Source organism: Cyprinus carpio, chromosome B3, assembly GCF_018340385.1.
Source record: "Cyprinus carpio isolate SPL01 chromosome B3, ASM1834038v1, whole genome shotgun sequence".
Lineage (NCBI taxonomy): Eukaryota > Metazoa > Chordata > Actinopteri > Cypriniformes > Cyprinidae > Cyprinus > Cyprinus carpio.
Window position 1 is genome coordinate 12,919,128 of NC_056599.1, and position 13,612 is coordinate 12,932,739.

General features: G+C 35.0%; 2 protein-coding genes across 6 annotated transcripts in view; both read right to left on the reverse strand.

Moving 5' to 3' along the window:
- Positions 1-909: 909 nt before the first annotated feature.
- On the reverse strand, positions 910-4,411 carry LOC109056012 (prostaglandin E2 receptor EP1 subtype-like). The gene is made up of 2 exons (XM_042719780.1): positions 3,127-4,411; positions 910-1,163 (listed from the first exon to the last, which is right to left on the reverse strand). The coding sequence occupies exons 1-2, from the start codon at positions 3,997-3,999 to the stop codon at positions 915-917; spliced, it is 1,122 nt and encodes a 373-aa protein (XP_042575714.1). The 5' UTR covers positions 4,000-4,411; the 3' UTR covers positions 910-914.
- An 8,398-nt stretch (positions 4,412-12,809) lies between these two features.
- The window catches only part of LOC109062737 (adhesion G protein-coupled receptor E5), a 73,405-nt gene continuing 72,602 nt past the window's right edge, over positions 12,810-13,612 (reverse strand). For all 5 annotated transcript variants that reach the window (XM_042719784.1, XM_042719782.1, XM_042719781.1 and 2 more), the window contains one exon: positions 12,810-13,330. In XM_042719784.1, the coding sequence (XP_042575718.1) occupies positions 13,289-13,330 (42 nt within the window). In that variant the 3' untranslated portion in view covers positions 12,810-13,288. The remainder of the gene's footprint in view (positions 13,331-13,612) is intronic.

Here is a 13,612-nt window from a genome sequence, read left to right on the forward strand (position 1 = left end):
AAGTTTTTTTTAATCAACAGAATGCATTTAACAGGTTGACGTTATAAATAGACATCGACATCACTGTAACTTTCATGCACAAGCTTTTTTGACAGTAAATAACAGGTTTACTGCTAAAGTAATTGCACCCGTTTAAAAGTAAACATTCGTACCAAAGTAGAAAACTAAACTATATATAGATTTTAGTAATTATAATTATATACTAAATATATTGTAAACGTTTTTTTTAAAGCGGCATATTGTTAAAAAAAAAAAAAACATACAGGCTAAATGTAGATGTTTTACACATTTTTGTGGGGCCTTTGATGAGTGATTATAAAATTGCAGATGTTTCACGAACTAAGTGCCAGTGAAGCCAAGGTTGTTGCATACTTCACCACTGAGATGAATGGAATTTTATTTATTTATTTATTTATTTATTTATTTATTTATTTATTTATTTATTTATTTATTTATTTATTTATACCTATTTTGGTGGTCACTATGCACATTTTTGTAAACCTTGTGAAAAAGAAGTACACTTCAGCATATTTTTTACGAAATAAACGTAGGCCCACTTGGAAATAATAAATACAATAGCTACTATAAAAGAATAACAAGTTTTTATTAATAAATCATTCATAAAAATAATAAAACATGATGTAAAATGTACTTTAAAGTAAAAAAAAACTGACATTATTACAAAATGCACTTTTTAAGGATGCATTTAAACAGTGATGAAAGTGTTCTCTCTCAAAGTACACATTTCATTTTTTTTTAATAAGAGATACTAAAAGATTTCTTCACTTCTTTTAAAATGAAAAACAGTCATTTTCACACAGTTTTGAACACATTCTTTAAATACTTAATTTCATATATTTTTGGTGAGTGACCACATGTAAACATATTTGAAATGAGTGTGAACAGGTGTGTAATCAGTGTAAACCAATTTGCTTTCTGTGCGAGTCTCGGTAGGAGCCGCTGTGTGTGAACACGAGTCTGTCCGGCTGCAGAAGCTGAAGCAGTCTGCGCAGAACTGCCCTCCGGAGGAGGATGTAAACCCACGGGTCCAGAATCTGGTTCCAGCTCGCCAAGCGCAGAGCCAAGAGAAGCAGCTTCTCACACTGACGCCTCGGCCTTCTGATTCCTTCATAAAACCTGCTAACGGATATGAGGATGTAAATCTGTGAAACCAAGAGGAAAACGGTCAAACAGACTAGAAAATCACTAATGAAGTGACACATCAAATGCACACTGCCTCACAATGTGAAAAGCGATAGTAGCCTATGTTTTTTAACTGCAAAAGATTATAAAAATGTGTGTGTATTTATATATACATAATAAATGTACACAGTACACACACATATATTATGTAAACCAAAACTTTTATTTTGGATGCGATTAATCAGGATTAATTGTTTTACAGCACTATATTTGAATGTATTGTTAGTATTAGTATAGTATTGTTGAGAAGTCTGGAATGTTCAATAGCTTAGGCCTACTTGAGTTAATTACTTGAATTAATTGAATTTGTTGTGGGAATTCTATACACTGCGTTCCAAATTATTATGCAAGTGACATATCAATAGGATTTCGGTACAATAAAGAGTCAGATTTTTGTTTTCTGTTGTTTTTCCACATATTTTAAGATAACTAGTATCAATCTCAGACAGATTTGTTCAAAAGTTTGCCAGGTCTTCTTAGGTAAATGGAAACCCTACTTAAAGAGGTTGTTCCACATTATTAAGCAAGTCACAGTTCTCATGAAATATGGTGAGGAAGAAAGATCTTTCTGAAGATGAAAAGTTTGAAACAATGCAATGTCTTGCAAAAGGCATCAAAACAAACAATATTTCGCGAAAAGCAAATAGAAATAATTATAGGAACTGTCAAAAGATTTTTGAGTGACTTAGAGCACAGAAGATCTTGGTCAGATAAAAATTTATTAAGCAAAGTTTCTGTCAAACAAATGAACTGTATTGTAATGCCAGCTGTAAAAAAAGCCACTGCTGAGCAGCAGACAGGTGTTTGAAGCTACTGGAGTCTCAAGATCCTTTCCATGCAGACTGACAGTTGTGTGCAAAGCTGCGTTTCAGTCACTGCGAACCAAACCTCACAAAAAGAATCCTGCACAGTCTGACTCTTTATTAAGGACAAGAGCCAATCTGACTCTTTATTGTACCAAAATCCTATTGATATGTTACTTGCATGATAATTTAGAACGCAGTGTAGTTGCTGTGGTAATATAACAACTATACTAATAAAAACAAATGACTTTATCCAATACTGTACTAAGTTTTCTACAACTATAGGGTATATTATACTACAATACACTACAGTTTACTATAGTAAAAACCAAAGTATACTACAGTATTTATTACAGTTAATCAGTTCACTATAGTTAATACTACAGTATGCTGTAGCATTCTTTTACAAAGTGTTGTAAATACTATAATAAAGAATAAGACACTTTAGTTTGGTTCAAAAACACTATAGTATTTACTATTAATTACTATAGGCTAGTATTTTTTTCATGTGGGAAAGTAAAAGAACAAGTAATCTTATAATTTAGAGTGAAACAACCTAACTTGATATTAACTGAATTTCCTGAGTGACACTTAACATTTGATATTTTTTCATTAAATAACTGTTTCTTCAGTTTTTTTTTTTTTTTAATCATCAATTAGGTACATTAGGGCTTATATTACATCTTATGTTGTTAAATCAATGTTGGTTGCATTGTTTTACTTACATGTGTTACCATGATTACTTTTTCAGAACCACTCATATGTTTAAAAGCACGGCAGCTGGTTTGAGCTGGTCAAAAGCAACTAGCTCCTGCTCAGGACCATCTCATAACCACCTTATAACCAGCTCATGACCAACTAAAGACCAGCTTAAACCAGCTCAAACCAGCTCCCATGCTTCAAAACGTGCCTAACAAGCATCTGCTGTTTTTTTCAACAGGGCTGTGTTTTGTCAGTCAACATACTGTAATGTCAATTAATGAATACATTTTTTTTTTAAATGTAAGTTAAATATGTAAAAAAAAAATACCATATTTTTATGATAAAGTTCTAGCAACCACAGCTGGCATTTTTTATGTAAATTTCACAGATTCTATTTTATTTTTGACAGTGCACTTACAAGAAAAGGACTCCAACAGACACAGGAGACCACTGTTATCGCGGCCAACTGCGTCATCATCTCCACATCCAGGGAGTGCAGAGACGAAGATGAGAAGGATCCATGTCTCCGAGCGATGCCTGACTTAACACATCGGTCCTTAAACCTTGCCTGGAGCAACTTCAGCCCACTTGTAGTATTGGACACAACTGAGACGGTCAATGTTACAAGCCCCAGTGTGGAAAAAGCCAGAGCGAGGTTGGCATCAGTGATGGAGAGCAGACTGTTAACAGGTAAGAAACACCAAGTGCCAGGGAACTGTGGTTTGTAATTGCCTACGTTTAGCAGAGGGAGTCCTGCCAAAATGAGGGCTGTGAAGGTGATCAGCAGCACGGTGAGGCGGACGCGTGTCATGGTGACGATCGTTGGGTGCAGGAGAGGTTGTGTTATGCCTATGCAGCGCTCCACCGCCATCGCACTGCCAAGCAGCAGAGGGCAAAGGCCAAAAAACACCATGCAACCGCCAAATAATTTGCAGTAAACCTGTGGGGGCTCCACTATTAATGCCACCCTGTGATGTTTCACCCTCCCAAGATGGAGGTGAAGCGCCAAAGCCCCTGTGATCACATGACCAGCCAGGTCGCTTACAAGCAGAGCTGAAGCCAGCAGTAGAAATGGTGCTTTGGCTCGTCGGCGTAAGCGGGCATAGGAATGGGCTAGGATTGCTAGTGCGGTTAGGTTAGACAGTGCACCAAGGGTCATGGTGAAGTAGGACATCCCAAATGCTGGAGGGTTAAGCAGAGCTGGTGACGTTGAGTTTACAGTTTGGTTGTCAGGACAGTCTCTAGAGTTCTGGCATGAAACAGGGAAGGAAGTGGTGAAAAGATTGTCCATGCTGTGACAGTCAGGAAATCCTTATAGGTGAGTGTGGTCACAGGAAGCCGCGATGAATGTTTCTCTTCAGGGATGCTTCTGCTGGGAGGTTTTTTTTTGCAACTGTGGTCAGCAAGAAGGGTTTCATCTACTACTGCTGCAAGTAGAATCATTCAAAGAAAGCAATTCAGACTCTGTATTCACTGCTGAAGTCTACATTAAAATTCAGGACTGGAATCATACTGGAAGAAAACACTGGCTCCTTTACATAGCAAAATGTATGCTGGCTCATGTGTCCAAATATTTGTCCAGATTTTTTTCCAACAGGAAGACATAACAGAGTAAGCTTGGTACAAGAACTGAATAATTTCAATACAAATGTGACATGAAAAATATTTGGAAATCAGTTATATTCACCCCATTGAAAGATGGATTTACCTACAGTGTTATTTTAGTATTTACTGTATACTATAATAAATTATATATTTTTATTAATATGCTGATTTAGATTTTATTTTTATATTTAATATTTACTTTATTTATAATTTTTATTTTTATTACATTTTAGTTTTAGTTCATTTACTTTTTAAAAATAAAATAAGTTAAGTTTGTATATTTTATTTGTGTTCAAGTTTATTTTATTTCATGTAATGAACATGTTTTATGGTTTTAATTATGGTTAAGGATAACTTTATACACTAAAATCCTTTCACTATCCTCCTTTCCCTCCAGGACTTCTCTCACTATCTTAATTCACGCTGTTGTCGTGTTCTCTCCCCTGAATCTGTTTGTTAACATTAGGTTTGTTCTGCAAGGCACAAGCTTGTGTGTTCAGAGTGGTTTTCACCTTTATTGCTAGTGGTGAACTAATACTAACAAAATATTAAATTAAAAAATAATTTTATCTCAAGGGGCAATAACTAGCTGTTCTGACCCATAAAATTGACTTCCTTGATATATTATATTTTATAATGAAGCAGAGAATTTGACCAAAAGCAGTTTAAGAAGCGTTTAAAAACAGTAGAATAATTCATAGAGGGCAGTTCAGACTCTATTCACTGCTGAACTCTACATTAAAATTCATGACAGCAATCATACTTGAGGAGAACACTGGCACCTTTAATGTATGCTGGCTCACTGAATGAAATTGTTTTATCTCAAGGGGCAATTTCTAGCTGTTCTGACTTATAAAATTGACTTCTGTGATCTAATATAGTTTAAAATAACCATATCAGCCTGATTACCTTTTGATTTATAACCAGCTTAATAGCAAAGGCTTTTTTAAAAACATAAAGCATTAGATGACAAAACCAAATGCTAACATTTTGAAACAATTTAAGGGCAATACTTTACTAATGTCCCATTAGTTAACATTAGTTAATGCATTAACTAAAATCAACTAACAAAGAGTAGTACATTAATCTTTGTTAACATTAGTAAATAAAAATACATCTGTTCATCATTAGTTAATGTTAGTTCAGGTCCATCAAATAATATTAACAGATGCAATTTTGGATTAAAAAGATCTAAGATGTGCTTTAGAAGTATTTTATATTGGTATTTCATGTTAATGTAGTGGAAATGGAACCTTAGTCTAAAGTGCAAACAAATCTGTGCAGTTTTCTTTGCATACACAATGTTACAGGCACAGAAAGCCCCAAAGTCTTGTTGAGCTCAGTTTTCCTTTCTGTTCTGACATAATTTCACAGCGTCACAGCATCATAGCGTTTTACTATTTCTAATTACACACTGGATGTATGTATAATTTAGGGGAGCAGACGTTCTCATTCTAGAGCATTTCTGGACAAAAATCTATTTCCTGGCAAAGACTGTAAACTGTAATTTTTTTTATCTGCTAAAGGTTAGGTTTGTTAACCCTTTAGGGTTACATTTAGCAGCTAATAGACATGAAAAAAAAGCTCCAACTGATTTCACCGATCTTAAAACATTGGGAGTAAGGTACAATCAAATTTGTCCATTGCTATGCAAATTTTTGCAGGTGAAATCCAGTCGCTTCAATAGGAATCCACACATTGGGATTTCTATCTGCTTGGTTTAAGTGACTTCTGTGCGAGCTGTGCTTGCACTTTTTTGCCAATGTACCTACATCTTCACTGTGACAAAATGACTGTGTCACAGTATTCCCCTTACTCTGAAAATGCTGTGCACATTTACCCAACAGCTACTGACAGTCATAGGCTCTCCATCAGAAACACAGAAAATATGTTTTCTTCTTTCAGACAGACAGATGGGATAATAATCCCATGGAGGTGTACTCTAAGTCTTTTTCAAACTCATTCTCACTCTTTCTTTTTTTAACACTATAATGACATGCTGCTCCACAATGCACTGAAATGAAACTGCTGTGAGGCTGTGATGGAGTAATCAGTGCACCCGTTCTAACTTGGAAAACTGTCCCCTGCACCTTGTTCTCCCTCTGTGCAATCAAACATTTAATTTTTAAATCTTTTGCTCCTTCTAAATCTTCATTCTCCTTTTCTTGGGCAACACTGAGCCAATTTCAGTGATTTCAGTGAGGGATGATTGATATCAGATGACCAACAATGAGCAGCAATTTTCTTTTTGAGAAAGTGTGAGGACTGTGCTAAAGAGCCCCAGCAGCAAGCCAGTATGACCATATCAGGTCACTGAGAGGAAATTCAAGAACATTTAGCTCATTTGAAATGGTTATGGTCTAGTTTTGTTTTTGGAAATGGTACATTGCTACTGCATTTTACAGTTTTAAACCCACTGAGTTGACCTCTCAATTTTATTCTGATATCTTTTGGCCCCTCAATTTTTTGATGAAAAGAAATCAACTTTAAGTCCAATCAAATGGATTTAGCTCTCATTTAATCAGTGTGATTGGTGTTAAAGGTAATTAGCCATAGTTACAGTTGTAGAAAAATACAGGTCATTAAATCACAATGTATCATATGTAAAAAAAAAATCTTTTTCTTTAAATGTTTGTATTAAAAAACCTCACCAAAATGCTCTGTCATATGAAATGAAGTGCTAAAACAATGAAGAGATATTTGCTTGACTCACCCAGCGTCCCTGTGTCTGTTTCTCCTGTGTGTATCAGCAGCGGCAGCACTTCTCCCATGTGCTCCAGGCAGCTCTACCCCTTATCACTCTACAGCCCCCTCATCCCTCGTTTTCTATCTCTCCTTAATCCACCTTCGTCCAACCTTATTTAAAGGAACACATTCCTCAAGCTTTTCATCACTGAGGATGCATATATATTAACTTTGTGTCACAGCTTAACTGCCAGGTATTGAATGTGTAAGAATCATTATGGTGTACATTATACATTTTTGAACAAATTAAATATATAAACACTGTATGTCAGTCACTGAGTTGCAATCCAATTTTATTCCAGAGAGAGCAAGATATTAAAAGTCTTTGTCTACAGCATGGAGGACCTGTGGATTTGAATTGCCTATATAGAGAAACATAATGAGAGTAATTTCCCTCGGCTCAGTGATAATATTATTTCATGTGTCTGTATTCCCTTCTGATATTCTTTTCCAGAAAATACATATATTGTAATACTTAATGACACCTACAGTTAAGTTTCAAACCTAATACCCACAGGATATTAAAAGTGACTGAAATAGTATTAGTTGCTTTTTTTTTTCAAATGCTTGAGGTTTTCAACCTGGAAAAATGTGCAGCATGTCTGTTCTGATTGGGTCACATTAGCAGGGAAAACAATGCTTAATGTATATATATATATGATTTACAACATGGACAGGTTGTGTGATATTATAAAACATGGCAAACAAATATTGATGAATAAATTAGTTTGCATAATTATAATTTGTGTAAAAAAGAAATGGATTTGTATAAAAATAAATTTTGTATTAATATAAATTTCAAGTAAATTTATATGTTAAAGTAATTTTTTTATTAAAAAATACAATAAATGGAATGTTTTTACTTAAGTAAATAGTGAAATTAAATGTTTGGTACATTTATTAAACTTAATTACCTCTCTAAAGTGTTTCTATAAAATATCCAGTTTTATTCAGTTTTTAGTACTACAGTGTGCTAGAACATGTAAAGACATATTTAACAAATAAATTGTAATATACAGTGCTGCAGCTGTGACATCAAAACCCAGAAGACTTGGCAGGTTTGGTTTGTGTGTTCACACTTGGTTCAATTCAAGCCGCTTGGTTCAATTCAGGACCAAAAAAGAAAATGAAACATTTAGTCCTGGTTTGCGTACTGTTCCCGCTGCCATTTTTAACACCAAACCTAAAGATACAAAATGAACAAACAAACAAAAAATGTGAACCCTGAAAATGTGGGTCCCTGTCCACTAACAAACAAACTCTGCAGCTGAAGTGAAATATGAATGCAACAAGGAACAAGCACATGTAAATGAACCAAAAACAGGATGCTAAGTCACAAGATTTGCCTCTAAAAAGGACAGAATGGTCAAGCATGCCTGTTTCTTCTCGTCATAGTTCTGATGTTGTTCATTACAGTTCAGTACAGGCAGCAGATCTTCATTTGTGTGCTGCGGGGATATTCCTTCCACTGTTTTTACTGCCGCATAATCAATTTCTAATCTGTTTGTGAGTTTTCAGCTAGTACAAAATACCATTGTATGTAGGCACAAATAACGAGCGCATTTAGCCCAGCACACAGCACTGTAATGGATGTTCAGTAAGTTTTTGTCACATTATATGTTATAAAAGCCTTTTTTAAGGATCTTGAGGTTTAGTGTTAAAAATGCCAGTGTGAATGCGGCTAAGCGAACCAAAACTAAATTTAAGGTGTTTTTTTTACATATAGTTTATTTTAAAAGAACCAAACCCACCTCATCTTGCGAACCAGAAAGGAAACCAGCTGAAAGTAACCTCAGTCCTTTTGGTGTTCACAATAAAGTGGACTCAAAAGAGAACCTGGTTCTTTTTTTGATCCTCTTCAGCACTGAAGTGATCTCAGACCCGTTCTTGTTCACACTACAACTTCATAAGAACTCTGACCCCAGCTTTCTGTGCAGCAGTGAAATGCTGGAGTATGACCTCTTCATTTTGTTGTACTCTGGGACTCTGGGATTGTAAGGAAAAATGTACTTAGCTTAGTACATGTCCACATCAATTTCTAGAGCTTTCTTTTTTTTTTATTCTGCCGCAAGGTGCCGCTGTCGGGGGAGTCAAAATATAATTACGTCAACGTTAACCTTCAGGCTGCATTCTACAAAAAAGCTGCGGTAAAATAATAATTATAAAACGGATAGTTACGGTCCTTGATTCTGATTGGTTGTGCCGCGTTCGAAGCTGTTGTAAATTACACTACAAACATAGACCTTTGTTCACTTCAGTGTTGCTCGGCAGCCACTTTGTTGGAACCACAACTGTTTGTTGGAAGAATACTGTTTTTATTTATATCATTACACTTTATTTGCACAAACCTATTTTCCCAAACCATACTACACACATACAACAAACGTTAAAAAAAACCAATAAGCCCCATAAGCCTTGGTTTACAGTGAATTTATAACAGCTAAGGGGCGTTGTTAGGCAGTGGCACGATGCGAAAAATGCCCCTTAGCTGTTATAAATTCACTGTAAATCACGGCTTATTGCTTTAATAAAAAGAGTGTGGCTGCTGTGAGTGCAGGCAACCTAGGGACCACATCCATATTTTAAACCAGTGGCATGACAACACCGGCCCCAAAAAACAGACCGGTCCACAGGTAATTCTCCTGGTGCTCCAGATTAGCCAATCCAGGCCTGGTTCACGGTATGTGTGTTCACTGCTCACTGCTGTGTCTGTGTGCACTTGGATGGGTGAAATGTAGAGCACAAATGCCAAGTATGGGACACCATACTTGGCTAGACATCGCGTTGTCGTCATCATCTTCACTTAACTTATTTTTTTTTAAGTTAGTATTTTTTTTTTTAGATAAGATAGTATTAAAATGTTTCTTTGCTCCTAACTGCTTCTTTGCTGATATGCATTAAAACTGTTTAATGCACAGGTAGTTCCAAGTCAGTTTAATCACTATTCTATATGCACTGCATTCATTGACATACACACACACACACACACACACACACACACACACACACAAACAAACACATCACTCGCATGCACACAGAGATCGGAGATCATGCAGCACACACATGGAAACATTTGGCAAGACTTTTAGTAATATAACAGCTTCAATACAGAATCGCTAAGTGTGAACACACCCTAATTCACCATGGGTTCCCACGAGATTTTATAACTTGACGATACTTGATCTACAATGTGAATTACACACACCCATACAAAAAATGCTAATTTGAAGCAGTTATGTTTATTTATAAAAAAAAAAAAAAAAAAAATTCTAATAAACTGCTTAAGGACATGCAGCACTCAAGGACCACTTAGTGTGGGCCCACTCCGAACCTCTTCTTGATTCCTCATGACCTTAACAACTTATTACTATTATTTATTTAAAATCAGGGGTTGAGTAAATGTGGTGGCTGCAATGTAATTATTTGGGAGTAAATAAGATAAAAGCTCTTTTTAACCTGGACATCCTTGAGCTTCTTTCTGAGTAAGTGATTCTCCACAGATAGTCTGCACATAGTCCCTTAAAGCAAATATGAAGTTCATAATGGAAGACAGAGAGAACAAATATAATTAAGATAAGCCTTTACCTGTTCATCTGTCTCTGTTTCTCTGTTTGTTCTCTTTAAAACAGAGCCATTAGAGGTCTGCAAAGTTCAGTTCAATTCTCTGTTATTTATTTTCCATTGCTCTGTGTCTCTGTGTGAATCATAATAATGTCACGATCTGGTTTATGATTCTCCTGCTGCAGAAGTGTTAATAGATAATGACTAGTGAAGCAGAACTTAATTTATATCATGTTTCTTCTATATTCAGCGGAACAGAACATTTTCTCGAATCACAGTTGAAATTTATGATAAATTACATGGTTCCTCTGAGTCAGTGAACAGAAAGTGACCTGGACATAGGGATGTCAGCCATTAAAGCCCCAAAATGAAATTTTCATTTGCATACTAAATATGGGTATAAAAAAGCTACTGCTGTTTGCATCCCAGTGTGAATAGTAAAATATAAGCTACTGTTTAAATTAATGTGAATTCAGTATTGTTTTCTTTTTGCAATGTAGTGTAAATAGCAATATACAACTCCCATTACTGTACAATCAAGATAAATTAATTTATCTCTCTATTTGAATAGTCTAGGCCATCATTTGTTTTGTAGCCTAGAGAACAAAAGCCACATCGACCAGTTTATGTCTTAACTCATATTTCAATCTTTGATTTCCTGTTGCACCAGTCCAGTACCATTAATAGATTCAGCCGAACCATAATAGGACTGCAAGCACTTTCACAAATTTAGCATATCAAAGCAGGTTCCGACTCTAATTTAAAGAAGCAGCAGACATCTGAGACGTGAGGGGAATAAAAGTAAACATTTTAATATAAAAAAACCCTGCAACATCAAAAAACATTAAATAGTGACAGTAAGAAAAAGTGCAGAAAATGAAGGCTTCATGTGCAAAACGTAACAATCAGCTTCACTGTGACTGAATATTCAGGACAAATCATGAAACAGTTTATGCAGAATAATGACATGGAAAACAAAAGCATATACGTTCATTCATAAGTATGAATATCCTGGGAAAAACCTCAATCATCTGCCTGCTTGGTAACTGATGACAGCAGCATTGGTGATGGTTATTCTTTGTTTTAAAAAATATAAATTGCACATAAAAAATGTTAAAATGAAAAGAAAATAAAAACTTTTAAAAGCATTATAAAACATTCTTAGGATTTTATTTACACCACTATTGAAAAGTTTGGGGTTAACACATTTGTTTTTTTTTTTTTAAATAAGTGCTGTTCTTTTGAAATATATGTTTATCAAGGAGGCCTGAAAACAAATGCATGAAGCAGCAAGCACAACTGTTTTCAACAATGATAATGATAAATGTTTCTTGATAATCAAATCAGTATATTAGTATGATTTCTGAAGGATCATGTGACTCGGAAGACTGGAGTAATGATGCTGAAAATTCAGCTTTATCATCACACTTTATCATATGTAAATAAAAAAACATTTATTTTAAATTAGAATAATATTACACAATTGATTTTTATGGAATTTAAAATAAATAATTTCAGCTTAAGACATAAGATATCAAAAAAACTAAAAACTAAACTAAAATAAAATTGATTCTCCAGCAGGAAACACGATGCATTAAGAGCCTGGAGGTGAAAACGTTTTGAATTTGAAGATCAGGGTAACTTGAACTTATTTTGTCTTCTGGGAAACAAGTAAGTATCTTCTTAAGCTTCTGAATGGCAATACTACATGTAAAAAGTTATATTTAGGCAAAAACATGTACACATCTTCATTCTGTTTAAAAGTTTACTCCCCCCGACTCTTACTGCATGGTTATTCCTTCTGGAGCATCAGTGAACGTTTGAACCTTCTGTAATAGTTGTGTAAGAGTCCCTCAGTTGTCCTCAGTGTGAAAAGATGGATCTTAAAATCATACAGTCATTGTCGGAAAAGGTTCAAATATGCAAAAGATGCTGGAAACCCAAAGAATCTGTAGGACCTGAAGGATTTTTCTGAAGAACATCAGGCAGTTTAAGTGTTCAGGACAAACAAGGGACTCATGAACAACTATCACAAAAAAGCTCATGATTGGACATATGTTGATTTTAAATGAGGTTGTGCCTAAATATTTTTTTGTATACCTGATGAAGATCATGAGACCAATGAAGTTTTGGATATATGTGCAAGCACTGATTGTGTGTGGAACTGTTGAGATTTTTGTTTTGTTTTTAGACTTGATTTGGTCTGTTTTCCTATACACCTAATATCAGTAAGATTTTTTGATAAAGATTTTTCTTTTGATAAAGATTTTTCTTGAAGTCAATTAACAATTACCCTCGTACACCTGTAGGTAATAGATACAGTAGGTGGCACCTCTCTACCTGCAGGTGTACAAGGGTAATTGTTTATTAACTGTATAGAGAAAATAAAATTCTTACTGTCCTCAAACTGCGTCATTTTCTTGTTTTTAAGGAGCAATTGCAGCAGAAAAAGAGACACTTTTAAAATATGTCCTGGAAAAATAAAGAATTCTTTAAAAATGTTAAAATTTTCTTTATAAAATGATCCTAAGGGAAAGAAAAGTTCCCGTAAAAGAAGAATTCCCCAAATACAGTTTATGAACATTTCCACAGAAAGCAGATAGAGAAATAATGTGACACTCCAACTTGCAAACAGATGGAAAATTGAATGGTTTTGTGGAAATGACCTCTTAAATGTGTGATTCACCGGTGTGAGTATCGCTCCTGGAGGCCTGTGAAAGAGTGAAGGCAGTCAGATGATTTGTTTAGCTCATTTATATTCACAGTCACAACTATAATTATTATAGGAAAACACACAGCTCAGTTTGACTAAAATGCTTCAGTGTTCATCACCTCTCTTCTTAAGCATTCAGAAACATGCACATGAGAAATGCTATTTTCCTTCTGAGCATGCGGATAGAATGTGATCTTTGACATCCGTGTAATTATTGTAATGAGTACGCTTCAACTCATGACCAGACTGATGATGATGTCAAAACAGCAAAAGGAATAGT